Raw genomic sequence first — 15004 nt, forward strand, 5'->3', positions numbered from 1 at the left:
GAGGCGCTGCTCCATCACCAGCATCACGCAGCGATGCGGCTTTGCGTGCACGGTGACAGCGCAGCGCTGGAGCCGGCCCTGCCGCTTCCTCTTCCTCGCTCTCCTTCCTCCTCTCCCGTCCCCTTTGCCCGCGCCCCCCATCCCGGCACTACGCGTGGATGGCTTCCGCCTTCTCGCCCCTCTGGTTACTCATTGCCGCGGGGCCGGGCGGAGCTCCTCGCTGGGAACCCGGCGCGGCGGCCCCCGGTGGATCGGCGCGGGGCGGAGCGCGGGGCGGGGCGGCGCGGGTCGGCGGCGCAGAACGGCGCCGATGGCGGAGCAGCGCGTGTCGCGGTGGTACTTCGGCGGGATCGCGTCGTGCGGCGCCGCGTGCTGCACCCACCCGCTCGACCTGCTCAAGGTGCGGGCGCGGAGCCGGAGAGGCGGAGCGGCGACCGGGGGCGGCCGCGGGGTTCGGGGGCGCGGCAGACGGGGGCGAGCGCCGCGAGGAGCCGCGATCCGGGGGGCCGCGGGAGGGCAGAGGGGCCGTCCCGGTCGGGCCGCGCCCGGGCGGCGGCTGCGGTGCCCTCGGTGCTGGCCGCGGGCCCACTGGGCTGCGCGTCCCCGGCCAAGATGTCAGCCGGGCGCTGGGCGCCTGGCATCCCTGCAGCCGCTCAAAGGGGCCGCGCGCGGCGGCGGCTGCCAGCCCTGACCCGGCCCGCGGCGGCGGCCAGGTGGCGGCGAGCCCGGCGGGGCTGCCCGGCGCCGCGCACCCGCGTGGGACTCGGGGCTCCGTCCGCGCGGGGCTCCCGGGAAGGGCGGCGAGCCGGGAGCCGGCCGGGCACCCTCCGTTCGCCACTGCCGAGTCGGCGGCGCTGGGGGAAGGGTCGGCCTTTGCCCCGCGTTGTGTGAGCGAGCCGCGAGCGCCCCGGGCCGAAGCCGATCGCGAAGCTTGCCTTTGGACCGCGGCTACAGCGGAGAGGCCCCGAGCCGGGCAGGGGGCCAAGGGCGCTCCTCTGTGCCGGTGGACCTTGGACCCCGGGGAGCCCACCCGGCCCGCCTGCAGGTGCACGGCCCCCGGCTGCCCTGCGCGGCCCCGGCTGCTGTGCCACGCGGTGAGCTCCGGCTCCCAAGGCCAAGCCCTTCCTGCACAGCCGGAGCTGGATTGTACTCTCCCACCATCCCGCTGTGCGTCCCACGCTGCGATGTCCCCTGGGCTCTGACCCGCGCACAGAGCTGCGCTGTGCTCAGGACACACTCTGGCAGAGGATGACACAGTTCCTACATGAAGGCCCCTCTGCAGCAGCCCAGAGCCAGTCCTGCTCGCTCCTGGTGCTGGTTCTGGAATTGCTGAGTTGCTCCAGTGGGGCTGCAGTGCACAGGAGCAGTGCTGCAGTGTTCTCTGCCTGTGCTCCTCCTGCAGTTCCTGGAGGCCTGGTGCCACGTGCACGCAGGGCAGCAGGAGGTCATGAAAGCAGCAGTGCTGCCTGGTTCCTTCCGACCAGAGCTGTGCCGGCTGCTCACTTGCTCACATGTTTCTGGGTCATCCCACCGTTGATGCACTCCAGGGCTTTCCATGGTCGACTGCACACCGTGGCATTGCTTTGTGCCGTGCTCCTGCACCCACTCGAGTTGGCAGCCACATGGGAGGGGCATTGCTCAGCGCTCCACCTCCTGCACCTCCATCCATGTGCTCCTGGGCCGGGCCAGGAAAGGTTCCAAGCGCTCCTCAGATGCGAGCAGCCCGGAGCTGCGGCAGCTCACAGTGTGCTGAGGAGCTCCAGGAGCTGCCTGCTGCGGGGCAGTGCCCTGACACCTCCAGGTTTTGCCCCAGGTCCACCTGCAGACACAGCAGGAGGTGAAGATGCGGATGATGGGGATGGCGCTGCGCGTGGTTCGCACCGACGGCGTCCTGGCGCTGTACAACGGGCTGAGCGCATCGCTGTGCCGCCAGGTGGGTGCTGCCAGGTGGGTGCTGCCAGGTGGGTGCCCACACTGCAGGGGCAGGCAGCCTGGCCCAGCAGGACGCCCTCCCTCTCCCCCAGATGACGTACTCTCTGACACGCTTCGCCATCTATGAGACTGCGAGAGACCACTTGGGCCGTGGCAGCCAGGGGCCTCCCCCCTTCTATCAGAAAGTGCTGCTGGGAGCGGTGGGAGGTGAGCAGGGTGGCGGGATCCCTCTGGTTCCCTGAGGCTGGAGGTACCCTGAGCACAGCTGTGCTTTGGCTGCAGGCTTCACTGGCGGCTTTGTGGGGACCCCAGCGGACATGGTGAACGTCAGGTCAGTTCTGCCTGTGCTGCGGTGCTGTTCCCACTCTTCCTTATGCTTCTCCTGCCCTGCCCCCCTGCAATCACAGCGGGTCCTGGTGGGGATCTCCAGATCCGGAAGGACAAGAGCTGTTCAGTGGGATGGCCCCAAGCAGGGCCCTGGAGGGCTGGTTCTTGTCCTTTGGGAAGGAGCTGCAGCCCTGAGCAGAGCCCAGCTCAGTGCTGCAGGGGGGCAGGGATCTCCCCCACCACAGCCACCCATGAAGGACGTGACACCCCTCTGCTCTGCCTTGCAGGATGCAGAATGATGTCAAGCAGCCGGCCCACCTGCGGCGGAAGTGAGTGGGGAGTGGGTGCCGCAGGGCTGGGGGAAGACAGTGCTGTGGGGTGCAGCACGTGGGGGAATCTCAGCCCCTGACTTCTCCCCCTCTTGCTCCTTGCAGCTATTCCCATGCCCTGGATGGCATGTACCGCGTCCTGCGGGAAGGTGAGGCTGTGTTGGCAGAGGAGGGAGACAGCAGCGGAGTGGAGAGGGGAGGGGACGGGGCAGCCATGGGCCTGCAGGGCTGAGGGCGTCACTGCAGCACCTGGCTATGGCACAGGGCATGGCAGCACACCCACACTGCAGTGAGAGGCAGTGTCTGGGAGCTGCTGGGAAAAACGAGCTGAAGCAGGCTGGGGGAATGAACGGCAGTGGGAGGGGATAGAGCTGACCTGAAGGGACTCCGTTCCTGTGGGCCTGGTGTAGGCACTGCTGTGACATACAGTGCTTGACATGAGATGCTGAAGAGGGGTGGGGAAGAAGGCTCCTGGGGGGGAAGGAGTATGAGCAGTGCCCCAGGGCTGTGCTCGTCCCCTGTCCGCAGAGGGCTTGAAGAAGCTGTTCTCGGGAGCAACGATGGCATCCAGCCGAGGGGCCCTGGTCACTGTGGGGCAGGTAGGATGGCGGGGCCAGGGGCTGGGGCAGTGCATGGCGCAGCAGGGAGGGATGTGCACTAACAGCTTATCCCTGCAGCTTTCCTGTTATGACCAAGCCAAGCAGCTTGTCCTCACCACCGGGCTGCTGTCGGACAACATCTTCACACACTTCCTGGCCAGTTTCATCGCTGTGAGCAGGGCGGGGGGCAGCGCTGGGGATGGGGCTGTCTGCAGCTGGGCTCAGGGCTCAGGGTGGTGTTGCAGGGCTCAGATGGAGCACAGAGGCCCCTGTGCCGCTCCCTGCTCTGGGTCGTAGCCCGGAGCCATCATCCTGCATGGCAGAGCCATGATCCCGGTGCTTCCCGCAGGGTGGATGTGCCACATTCCTGTGCCAGCCCCTGGATGTGCTGAAGACGCGCCTCATGAACTCCCAGGGCGAGTATCGGGTGAGTGGCCCCCCCTGCAGCTCCCGGCCCCTTCCTGCAGTGCCTCATCAGCTCTCTCCCTCTTGCCCCAGGGTGTCGTGCACTGTGCCATGGAGACTGCCAAGCTCGGCCCGCTCGCCTTCTACAAGGTGTGTGAGTGCAAGGGGAGGTCGGGCAGGAATGGGGGTCAGTGTCCATAGCAGAGTTGGGATGGAGCTCTCAGGGCTGTGCAGCCGTGGTCCTGTGCCAGGCCCTGGAGGACGAGGTTCCTTCCAGATGCAGTCAGTCTGGTGTTTCCCCATTACATTCCCCACCTTCCAGCACGCTGCTCCCCATGGCCGGGCTGCAGGCACTCTTGGTCCAAGTGGAAGCACACACTGACTCCCTTCTCACTGTCCCATTGCAGGGCTTCGTTCCCGCTGCCATTCGCCTCATTCCTCACACCGTCCTTACCTTTGTCTTCCTGGAACAGCTGCGAAAATACTTTGGGATCAAAGTGGTCACCTGAGCAGGAGGGCCGGACCCTGCTCCCTGGGACCGCAGAACCCCCCACCGCCCTGGGCCGGGGCTGTCCCCTCCCCACATCCCTGCACCCGGGGCCGGCCGGTCCCAGCCCCCATCTCACACCCTCCTCCATTCTCAGCACCTCCGTTACCTCTGGGACGTCCCTGGCTCTCGTCCCCTCTGCACTGCACCTTCGTCTGCCGTGGTTTTTCCCTCTCCCCCACCGGAGTGGCCGCAGCCCTGTCCCGGTGCACAGCCTCGTGCCTTTGCCTGGGCTCAGCTCGCAGCGGGAGGGGCTGGCGGGGTTTCTTTTGCTGTGCCCGGGCTTCAGCCGGGAGCTGTGCAGAGCAGCGCTGCGTGCAGGCGGCTCCCGGCTCCCACCTCTCCTGCGGCAGCAAGGATGGACGTGGAGCAAGGGTGGAGGCGGGTTTGGCGCACGTAATCATTCCCCGCTGAGTGCCTCTGTCCTCCTCTACTCCTCCGCTGTCCCCGTGCAGCCAAAACGGGTCCGTCCCCGTTCCCCCCCCGTCTCCCGCTCAGCCAAAACTCCCCAGCGCCCGCCGGCCGCTGGGCTCTTCAGGGATTGTGCCTTATACCAATGATAAAGAAGGGACCTTGGGAGGGGGGGGCGTGGGGCGGCCGCGCTGCCTTGCTGTGCTCCTGCCGCTGCCTGCATCACCGTCCCCGAGCCCTGCAGTGTCCGTCCTGCCCCGCTTCTCCACGTACTGAGGTGCTCAACTCTCCCCCCCACCCGCCCTGCAGCCCCCCCCCGCCCTTACTCTGCCTGCACGGGGGCTGCGGGCATCGCCGTCTGCACGCGCAGCGCTGTGCAGAGTGGCCCCGAGGGATCAAAGAACTGGAATAGCTGTGACCGTAATGTATAATAAATAAACAGCGGAACAACCGCGGCGTCCTGACCGCGTGAGGAGGGGAGAGGGGGGGGTGCGGTGTTCCCTCCCCTCCAGAGCTGCAACCCCGGAGGAGCAGAGGTGATGGGGGGTCCGGGCTCACCCGCTCAGCACCGCACGGAACGGGGCCGTCCCTGCCCCGTGGGCATCTCCCAGAGCCGGGCGGGGGAGCCGCGGCCGGGCCGTGCTCGGGGCAGCGCGGGGTTCCGGGCAGAGCCGTGCCAAGGGCCCGTGTCTGCTGGCTGCAGCTCCGTCCTGGACGTGACGCTAATTGGGCCGCGGCGGGCGGAACGGAGCCAGCCTGGGACAGCAGAGAAGTGAAAGCTCGTCACCTTAACGAAGCCTAATGATGCCGGCTGGCATCGACGCTTTGTTCCGGTGCCCGGCGCCGTGCGGGAGCCGCGGGGCAGGTGCGGGGCGATGCGGTGCTTCTCCCCGGGGCCGGCGCCGAGCAGCGGTGGGGATCCACCGTCCCGAGGATCGGAGCAGCTCTCCCTTCCGTCGGCCCCGCACTCCCGTGCCCCGACCGCGTCCCTCGGGGCGCAGCAGCCCTCTGCCAGCGGGGGTTGCGTTCCCCTCAGCTCGGCTTCCCCGCCCCCGTTTCCCGCAGCCCCCCGGGCGGCTCCATGTGAACGCGCTGTGCCCCGCGCTGGGGGCTCGGCCCGACCCGGGCTCGGGGGATGCCGCGGCCGCTCCGGGCCGTGTTTACCTGGCCGCGCTCCGCCAGGACAGCGTACGGCAAACACAGACCCGACACCGCCAGCGGAGGCCGGAACGAGAGGGTACGCGCAGCTCCCGGCCGGGCGCGGGGTCAGCCCCGTTACCGCGGTCAGGAGCCGCCAGCTCCGGGCACCGGCAGGGACCTCTCACCTCCCGACGCCGGGGCTGGGATGGGACCACCGCGCAGACGGAGCCGGGGCGCAGCGCCGGGGGCGAGAGGATCCGCAGCGCCGGGAGCGGAGCTGACCCGACAAAGCCGCGCTCGGTCGCATCCCTCCGCATCCCACCCGCACGGGGCCGGTGATCTATCGGCTGTCCTCGCCGCCGCGCCGGGCGGCACCGGGGTGCTCAGCACCGGGACGGAACGGAGCGGAGGAGGCAGCACCGAGACCACAGGCGGTGACACGCGCGGTCGCTCGCAGCTCCCGGGAGCTTTCGCTTGTGCCGGTCGAAACACCGGGAGGGGGCACCGGCCGCGCCCCCTCCGCCCCCCCGTGCCAGCGGGAGGAGCGGGGCGGCGAGAAGAGGCTTCTCTCCCACGATCCCTCCCCCCGCGACTGTCCCTCCCCCCCGAGTCGCCACCGCCGCCGCCGCCGCGGCTCTGGCAAAAGTTTTCGCCGGAGCGGCCGAGCGCGCCGGTCTCGGTCTCGGTTTTCGCCAGCACCGAGATGCGCCCAGGAGCCGCCGCCAGCCCAACCCCGACAGGTACGGACAGCGGGGAGGGAGGGAGGTAGGGAGGGAGAGAGGGGAGCGCCTGCACAGCACCGACGGACACCACATCGCGTGGCCATGAGCTCGGAGAGCGGCGGTACGACTCCGGGAACGGCCCGAGCCCCGACGGGGCTGAGCCCGAGGCGGAGGGCCCTGGTTCCGGCTTCGGTCTCGCTCTCCGTCCGGCTCGGTGCCCCCGGGAAGGGTTCGGCCGTCGGGTATCTCTGTGCTCGATGCTGCCGTGGCCGCTATGCACCCACACCGGGTGATTGGCACCGACCGGACTTGGGCTCACGGGAGCATCTCCTGTAGATGCCCCCGCCTGGGTGGTGCCCACCGGGCTCCAACTGCAGGCACGGCTGTGGTTTCGTGCTGGGCAGAAGCAGGGGATACTTTTCCACCCTCCGTGCTGCTCCCCAGGCTGCCTGGTGCCGCAGGGGCCCACGGCGAGTGCCCTTTGTGACTCTGTCCCGAGCTCTGCTGTGTCAACACGGTGTTGGTAAATGGCTTTGTTTAACGAGGACATGTTGGGTATGTGACCTTGCCGGCCTGGCGGCTGCATGCGCATCCCCAAAGCAACAGCAGAGCTCACCTCTGCCCGGCACGGCGCTTCCCAGCCCGGCTGCTCCCTCGAGGTGGTGCGGGGAGAGCAGGGCACGCCACTGCCAAGCCAGCTCTGCATGCAGAGAGCAGAAGACAAGCAGTGGCTGCTGCCCACCCCATGTCCTCCCCACAGCTCGCTGTGCCCTGTGCCGTGCCCACCATGCGCATGGTGGGTGTCCTGACCCGTGCCAAGTTCAGCCTTTACCCCCTGATATTCTCAGCTTTATCTGTGCATCCAGAGGAAAATTCCGAGCCCGCAGTCCCCCTCCTCACCACGTTAGTGCCGCCCCAGCTGCGAGCTCCCATCCTTCCCACCAATCCCTGTTCCTTTCAGTGCAGGGTGATGCAGATTTTTTTTTTCGTGTTCTGTTGCCTGGAGAGGGAAAGAGAAAAAGACTGAGTGGAGAAGAGGCAAAATATGGATTAAAAATAGTTAATGAAAAAATGTGACCGCAAGCTCTGAGCAGCAGCGCAGTGTTGAGGCCAGCTGTGGAGCACAGCTCAGCTCCACACAGCTCAGCACCCCCAGTGCCAGGCAGGGGCAGGAGCTGGGGGGCAGAGACAGAGGAGGCACGGAGCCCCCGTGTTCTTCCTTTGCATTCTGCCCACCCGTCTGCACGCAAAGCCCCCATCCCTACGGGGCTGTGTTGGCTCTGCCCAGCAGCTGGATGGGAGCGCAGCCCGCAGCCCCACAGAACCACTTTGAAATGAGGACACCCTCCTGGGATGGGGCAGCTGTGTGCTGCTGCAGCTTGCTGCTCTCTGATGTACCCTGAAGCTGTCCCCAGTGCTCATCAGTGGTGTGAGTCAGGCCAGATAGGAGTGTGCTGAGCCCCCAGAGCGGGTGCACGTGCACACACGCCTGTCTGCACTGACCTTTTCCTGAGCTTTTCCCACTCCCCTGCTTCCCCTGTGACATGCTGCCCACACGTGTCGCCCGCTGTGTCTCTTGTGCTGTCCTCCTGTTTCACGTCCCAGTTCATGCAGTGTGATGAACTAGACAAACCCATTTCCCCCAGACAGAGCCACACTGCTGTGGTTGCAGCACCCCTCTGTGCTCCATACTGCCTCTGTCTGACCCCTGCACTTGCCCCCTCACACAGGGCAGCTGTAGGAGATGCCATCCCCTTCCCCTTCAGCAGTCCTGGAGGTGATGCAAACAGCCTTGTCCCGATGGCCGATTGCTGCTTGTTTGCATCCTTTGTTGCTGTTGACGAAAATGCTGTCAGGGCTGGTTTGGGTTTTCTTGGTCCAAAGTGACACAGAACTCAGTGCTGTTGGTGCTGCGCGACGTCGGCTCTCCGTGTGCCGCTGCTCGATGTTTCCGCCATCATGCAGCTCTGTGCAAATGAGCTGTGGTCGTTCAGTGTGAGGGGTGCCCCAGGCAGCTCAGCTGTTCCTCTGCAGCCCAAGTTCCTCCTGCTCGCTTTGCAGAGGGCAGACAGGGGTTGGAGTTGTGGGGGTTGCAAGTGGCGAACAGGAGGCGTCCCGGAGCTCAGGGACAGTGCAGACGGAGGCGGCACGGGGTGCAGATGACCTCTCCGGCACAGGCATCTCTGGGCGCTGCTTGTCCCCTTCACTGGCCGTGCTGGGAGGAGAGAGGAGCAGTGTCTGCTGGGCCCGGTTAGCGCTGGCATTGCATCAGCCCTGGCCCTCCACCATTCCCTCCCCTGCCAAGTGCCGAAGCCCCCGCTGTGCTGCCTTGTAGCTCAAAGCACAAAGCCGAGCCAGCCATGGAAAGTGCTGCATTAGTGCACTGGGGTCTAATCCCGGGGTCAGGAGGATGGCAGCCCCCACCACCACCTCCTGAGCTCTCAGCTGTGTTCTCAGTCCAGCCTCGGGGATGAGGGGGATGAGAGCTGCACAGAGGGACCGGGCTCTGCAGGCAGCCCCAGGCTCTGTGCAGGGCCATGCTGTACCAGGCTGCTCACGGGTCACGTTGCAGATGGCCATGGGTGTCCCCATGGAGGCTTCCCCAAGCCACTGATCCATGTAGCAATGAGCTGCAGCAATCCCAGATGTGGAGCTCATTCCCTCCCCATGTGAAAGCAGCCCCAGCTGGGGGGTGGACGGGACGGTGCCAGGCCAAGGCAGGGGCTGTGTGCCCGCAGGGACAACATCCCACCACGTGTGCAGGGATAAACGTGTGCTCATCCATCCCCTGTGCCTTGCTGCAATGCCGCGTGCTGGGGCTGCGGGGCAGGGATGAGGCAGGGCTGGGCAGGGCACATTGTGGCCTCCCAAGGGCTGGTCACACCCAGTCCCTAGCTGGGTGCTGTCCCCTTTCCCAGCACTGTGTTTCCCTTCCCTCCTCTCCTGCCTGTGGGCACAAGGTCTCCGCTTTGCTGCTGTGGGCAGTGTGGTGTTTGCAGCCCGTCCTCTCCCAGGGTCAGCAGCCTCAGAGACATGACACGGGGACATGCCGCATTACCCAACACCAGCATGGGGCAAAAGTCCCCCGTGCTCCCTGCAGTCCCAACAGATGCATCCACCCACATGATGGGGGCTTGGTGCCCGTGGCTCAGGGTGATGGGGAATGCAGTGCCTGAAGCCACAGCAAAATGGAGACTGTGACATGGGCTGGATCCATCCTACAGTGTCACCTCCACTGACAGTGGATGGAGACAGGGGCATTTTGGCCCCGGTGGCCACAGCACACCCAGCAGGAGCACCACAAGTACTGGTGCTGGCACTTCCAGCTCCTGGGACATTCTCAGTGCTGCTGACAGCCTGAGACCCGCCATGCCAGCCTCAAAGAGCCGGACTGAGCAGCACTTGGCTTCCCCACATCCTCACCAGGAACAGCTGCATCTCCCAGAGTGTGGGGTCCCCCACTCTGTAGGCTGCTGGGGAGGGGGGCCGCAAAGCTCCACGAGCAGCTGGGGCAAAGGGCTGGGCAGGGCTCTGCTGCAGGGCCAGGGTGCATTGGAGGCCCTGTGCAGGAGATGAGGAGCGTGACTGCCCCACGCGCCAGGACCCCTCACCCAGTGCAGTCTGCCCAGTTTGGCCGCAGCATGGCCCAGGGGCATGGGGAGCACTGCCAGCCGGGAGGGGAGTCTAGGGCAGAGGGCTCCCCATGCTAAATCCCACTGCAGGAGTTAAAAATAGTGCAGCCTCTGCCCCAGAGCTGCCTGCCTGGCTTGAGAGGGGCTGCCAGCACATCCACTGCCATGCCCCAGAGAAGCGCTTCACCGCAGTGCAGGGATGCTCAGGGTGGGGCGGAAGGATGGGGATGCTGCTGTGGGCAGGTGACTGGAGGGTTCCCATCAGTGAAGGTCCCTGAGCCCACCCAGAGAGTTCTGTCTGTCCTCGGGGCCGGGTCCTGTTCTGAGACTGCCTAAATAAGGCGCGTGCTGGCAGGTCTCGCTCCCTGAGCCGCATCTGCAGCGCCACGGGCTGATTAATGAGCTTCTCAGGCAGCCGCCTGCAACATGGCGAGTGGGTCTGCATGGAGGAAACACGACTTTCCCAGGGATAAAAATAGGCAGAGCAGAGCGGCGAGCCCTTGGAGCGATGGCTGGAGGGGAGCCATGGGGAGGCCGGGGCTCAGCAATGCTGCAGCATCAGCTCCCACACTGCCCCCTTGTCAGAAGAGCTGAAATCCCATTCAGAAGCCCCATAACCGGCTTAAGGGGGATGGAGGGAGTTATGGCTCCTCGTGAGCCAGGCTTTGTACACGAACTCCTGGACGCCGTGTCAGATGAGGCTCCCCATTGCTTGTGCTGGGAGCAATGGAGCCGGTAGCAGAGCCAACACGGGGCCACGCAGCCCCATGAGCCAGGGATGCCTGTGGTTATCCCCACAGCCACCTCCATCCCCACTGAGTGCCAGGGCTGGGAGACCCATGGGGTGAGGGATGTGGTGCACTGATGTGCTGGCACCAGGGACGACCTGACTGCCTCACAGGGTTCTGGGCTGTTGGAGATCAGCACTGATGCACATCAGGCACCAGCACTGATGGGGTGGTAGAGCTTAGCTCAGGTCTGTGAGCAGAGGGTGGTCAGGGAGCCCTAGGAGCCTGAGAGGGTCCACCCCATGCAAGGGAGTCACGTCTGAGCGTGGCTGTGCTCCAACTTCTCAAGGCTGATGAAAGGAACAGGGATGGCTGGGTTTGCTCTGGGAAGGCAGAGAGGTGGCTGGGGGCCATGGCAATGCTGTCCTGGGGAGGAAATGGCAGATAATCAAGGCCTGCAGACTAATGGGAAAGAACACAAAGAAACAGTTGAAAGTTAAAGGCAGGTGGAGAACGGGGATGTGAGCGTGGCAGTGGCAGCTCTGCTCACCTCACAGCACATCCCCCGCTGTGCCCCAGGACGGGTCCCACTGCACATCCCTGTGACTCGTCTTCACACAGGGTCGCCCGCGTGCCAGGGCCCTCACTGCCAGGGCAGAGGAGCTGCTGAGGGCCGGTAGGAAGCCAGGACCCCACTCCTCATGCAGCTTGTGGCCTGGTGGAGGCATGTCCCAGCCACCTCTCCTCACTCTCCTGCTGCTGCTGCTCTGCTGCCAGGTAAGGATGGGCTCCCAGAGACACTGCCCACGGCAGCCCATGGCTATGCCACGCTGCACAGAAGGCTCTGTCCAATCCTGCTGTCCACACGGCACAGTGTGGCACATCCATCTGTGCCTGCCCACGGCCATCCTTGAGCCTCAGGGCCATGGAATGCCTGCCCCTGCCTGACCCTGCTGATGTCTCTGGTGCCATCAGGGCCCTTCTGCCCAGATCACGAATTTCCTCTTCGAAAGCTGGAAGGCTTACAGCGAGGAGTGCCACCGCAACATGAGCCGGATGCCCGCACCTACAGGTGAGAGTGGGCACCTCACACGCACCCCTGGTGTCCTGGCAGGACAGGGACCCCCTGAGGGTGGGCATGGGGAGCTGCGGGGAAGGTGACCGCATGGTCTCCAGAGCTGACACTCCCCATGGGCTGTCAGAGTGCATCGCCATTCTGCCTCCCCACAGAGCTGGTTTGTAACCGAACCTTTGACAAGTTCTCCTGTTGGCCCGACGCACTGCCCAACACCACCGTCAACGTCTCCTGCCCCTGGTTCCTGCCCTGGTACCAGAAAGGTAACAGCAGGGCACGTGGTGGCATGGCTGAGCGGGGCAGGGCTGTGTGTGCATGCACACCTCCGTGCGGGTGCACGCTGCTGCGGGTGCTGCTCCGTGTCCCGGGGCTGTCGTGCAGAGCCCAGCTGTGTACCTGCAGTTGCCCCATTTCCCTCCTCCCCATGCAGTGAAGCACAGATATGTCTTCAAGACATGCGGGCCGGATGGGGAATGGGTGACAGGCCCCAAGGGGCAGTCCCTGCGGAATGCCACACAGTGCCAGATCGACGCCGAGGACCTGGAGGCGCAGGTGGGCAGCAGGTTGCCCCTGGCAGGCATAGTGCAGCCCCCTCCCTGTGCTGTTCTGCCTCATTCCTCACCTTCACTGCCCCCCTCACTCTCCAGGAAAAAATAGCGAAGACCTATGGCAGCTTCAAAGTGATGTACACTGTGGGCTACTCAGTGTCCCTGTGCGCGCTGCTACTTGCCCTGGCCGTGCTGCTGGGCTTCAGGTGGGCACAGACAGGGGCTGCACCAGGGGGGGCTTTGGGGGAACGCACACTGACAGCAGCCCCCTGTCTCCCCAGCAAGCTGCACTGCATGAGGAACTACATCCACATGAACCTCTTCGCCTCCTTCATCGTGAAGGGCGTCTCCGTGCTGGTCATCGATGCCCTGCTGAAGACTCACTACAGCGACAAGATCGATGACTACAATGTGCGCATCTGGCTGAGTGATGAGGTGAGTGGGGGGCAGGGGGTTGGGGGGGATGGACCACGGCAGGCCCTGACCCCCACCCCCAGGCTGCCGCTGGCTGCCGGGCGGCCACGGTCTTCATGCAGTATGGCATCATGGCCAACTACTGCTGGCTGCTGGTGGAGGGCATCTACCTGCACAACCTGCTGGTGGTGGCTGTTTTCTCTGAGAGGAGCTACTTCACCCTCTACCTGTGCATCGGCTGGGGTGAGCGCAGCCTGCATCCCATCCCCATCCCATCCCATCCCTGAGCCCACACCGTGCCTCACCTGTCCCACCCCGTGCTTCCATTCCAGGGGCACCTGTGCTATTTCTCATCCCATGGGTCGTTGTGAAGTTTCTCTATGAAAACATCCAGTGAGTATCGGCCTGTGCCGTGGGGTGTGTGGGGTACGTGTGGGATATATTGTAGAGAAACCCATGGGACAGCCCAGCAGAGGCTCCACTCTGCTGCCCGCATGCAAGGAGCACAGTGCCAGGTGCTGTGCCAAGCTCCAGCAGCCACCTTGACACAGGGCTGCCCTGGGGTCCCCATCCCTCTCCTCCGCAGGTGCTGGAGCACCAACCACAACATGGGTTTCTGGTGGATCCTCCGCTTTCCTGTGTTCCTGGCCATCCTGGTGAGCCCTCAGCCCACGGCTTTGCCCACCACCTCCCCTGACTCAGCCATGGTTGGGGTTGTGGCCACTTCATGCTTACATGCCTTTCACGGCTCTCTGCCCCACTGCAGATCAACTTCTTCATCTTCATCCGCATCATCCAGATCCTCGTCTCCAAGCTCCGCGCACACCAGATGCGCTACACCGACTACAAATTCAGGTGGGCAGTGGGTGCAGCCCCAGCCCTGCGTGCCCACATGCAGGTGGTGCAGTGCCCATGGCCACGGCCCCGCGCTACGGCTGCCCGCTCCGTGCAGGCTGGCCAAGTCCACGCTGACGCTGATCCCGTTGCTGGGCATCCACGAGGTCGTCTTCGCTTTCATCACGGATGAGCACGCCCAGGGCACGCTGCGCTACGTCAAGCTCTTCTTCGACCTCTTCCTCGGCTCCTTCCAGGTGAGCGCAGCAGGGCCGGGCTGGCCACGGGGACATCGTGCTGGGAGGGATGGACTGGGGCCGAGTCCAGGCGCTGCCCCTCACGCCTCTCCTGTCTCTACCCAGGGGATGCTGGTGGCCATTCTCTACTGCTTCATCAATAAGGAGGTGAGCGGCCGGGCTGGGAGCGGGCGCAGGGTCGAGGGGCCGTGCTGATGGTGGCCGTCCGCAGGTGCAGGCGGAGCTGCTGAAGCGGTGGCAGCGCTGGAAGCTGGGGAAGGACCTGGCGGAGGAGTACAAGCACACCTACAGCCACGCACCCAGTGCCCGCAACGGCGCTGGAGGCTGTGAGAAGCACCAGCTGGTGGGCAGCTGTGCCAACGGGATGGGCCGCGGCACGGCCGTGCGCTCTGGCTCCCACTACCTCGAGAGCAGCGGTGCTGCCGAGCAGCTCGACATGGGGGAGCGGCACCACTGCTACGAGTTCCCTGAGACCACAGCCGAGAGCCACTTCTGAGCCCATGGCTGCACCCGGAGGGCTGCGGAGGACTGAGCCGTGGGGTGGCCGCTGCCCTCAGCCTGGGCACTGCGGGGCTGCAAAATGGCCCACGGACAGGGCTGGAGAAGGCGGGGAGGGGAACAGGGGCTGGGGTCTGTGGGGGCTGGGAATTGGGGGGGTGGGGTTCATCCTGTGGTGCTGCCCTTGTGCGCCTGCGAGACCCTCTGCACAGTGGTGTAATTTATGTCGTAACTGTGTAAATAGGTGTGGGCCCGTGCCGGGCTGCAGGGCCAGCTCTGAGTGTGCCTGTCTGTGGGGAATGGCCGACCCTGGGGAGGGGGAGCGGTGACACTACCACCCCACAGTGTCCCCAGTTGTCTGTGGGTGATGGGCACAACACCCCAAGCTGAGGATGGGGCCACATTGCAGGGAGCCCCTGCACTGCACTGCTGCCCTTATGGCCTTGCACAGGTGAGCAGGGCAGAGGCGGGGTGGAGGGGGGTCGAGGGGGCTGCAGCTCTCCTCCAGCCACTAATGAGCTCTATCAGCATTGCCAGGAAGCCTTAATTAAATCATTTGGAGCTGCCCCTTCAGCCGTGCTCTCCTGAGAATGGGCAGTGGCTGCT

At 65.2% G+C, this 15004-nt stretch overlaps 2 protein-coding genes across 2 annotated transcripts; both read left to right on the forward strand.

Moving 5' to 3' along the window:
• Positions 1 to 310: 310 nt before the first annotated feature.
• On the forward strand, positions 311 to 4101 carry SLC25A10 (solute carrier family 25 member 10; the record flags this gene model as incomplete). Its single annotated transcript, XM_079544448.1, has 11 exons — positions 311 to 400; positions 1814 to 1933; positions 2025 to 2139; positions 2215 to 2263; positions 2547 to 2588; positions 2694 to 2737; positions 3117 to 3187; positions 3266 to 3358; positions 3537 to 3614; positions 3686 to 3742; positions 4000 to 4101. The coding sequence occupies 11 exons, from the start codon at positions 311 to 313 to the stop codon at positions 4099 to 4101; spliced, it is 861 nt and encodes a 286-aa protein (XP_079400574.1).
• A 7397-nt stretch (positions 4102 to 11498) lies between these two features.
• GCGR (glucagon receptor) lies at positions 11499 to 14396 on the forward strand (the record flags this gene model as incomplete). The annotated part of the gene is made up of 13 exons (XM_079544274.1): positions 11499 to 11549; positions 11748 to 11844; positions 12003 to 12110; positions 12278 to 12399; positions 12495 to 12601; positions 12677 to 12830; positions 12893 to 13052; positions 13142 to 13202; positions 13396 to 13465; positions 13576 to 13664; positions 13762 to 13900; positions 14006 to 14047; positions 14112 to 14396. The coding sequence occupies 13 exons, from the start codon at positions 11499 to 11501 to the stop codon at positions 14394 to 14396; spliced, it is 1485 nt and encodes a 494-aa protein (XP_079400400.1).
• Between the last annotated feature and the right edge of the window lie 608 nt (positions 14397 to 15004).

The sequence above is a fragment of the Tetrao urogallus genome, assembly GCF_951394365.1.
Source record: "Tetrao urogallus genome assembly, chromosome: 18".
In the NCBI taxonomy this organism is placed as follows: Eukaryota; Metazoa; Chordata; class Aves; order Galliformes; family Phasianidae; genus Tetrao; species Tetrao urogallus.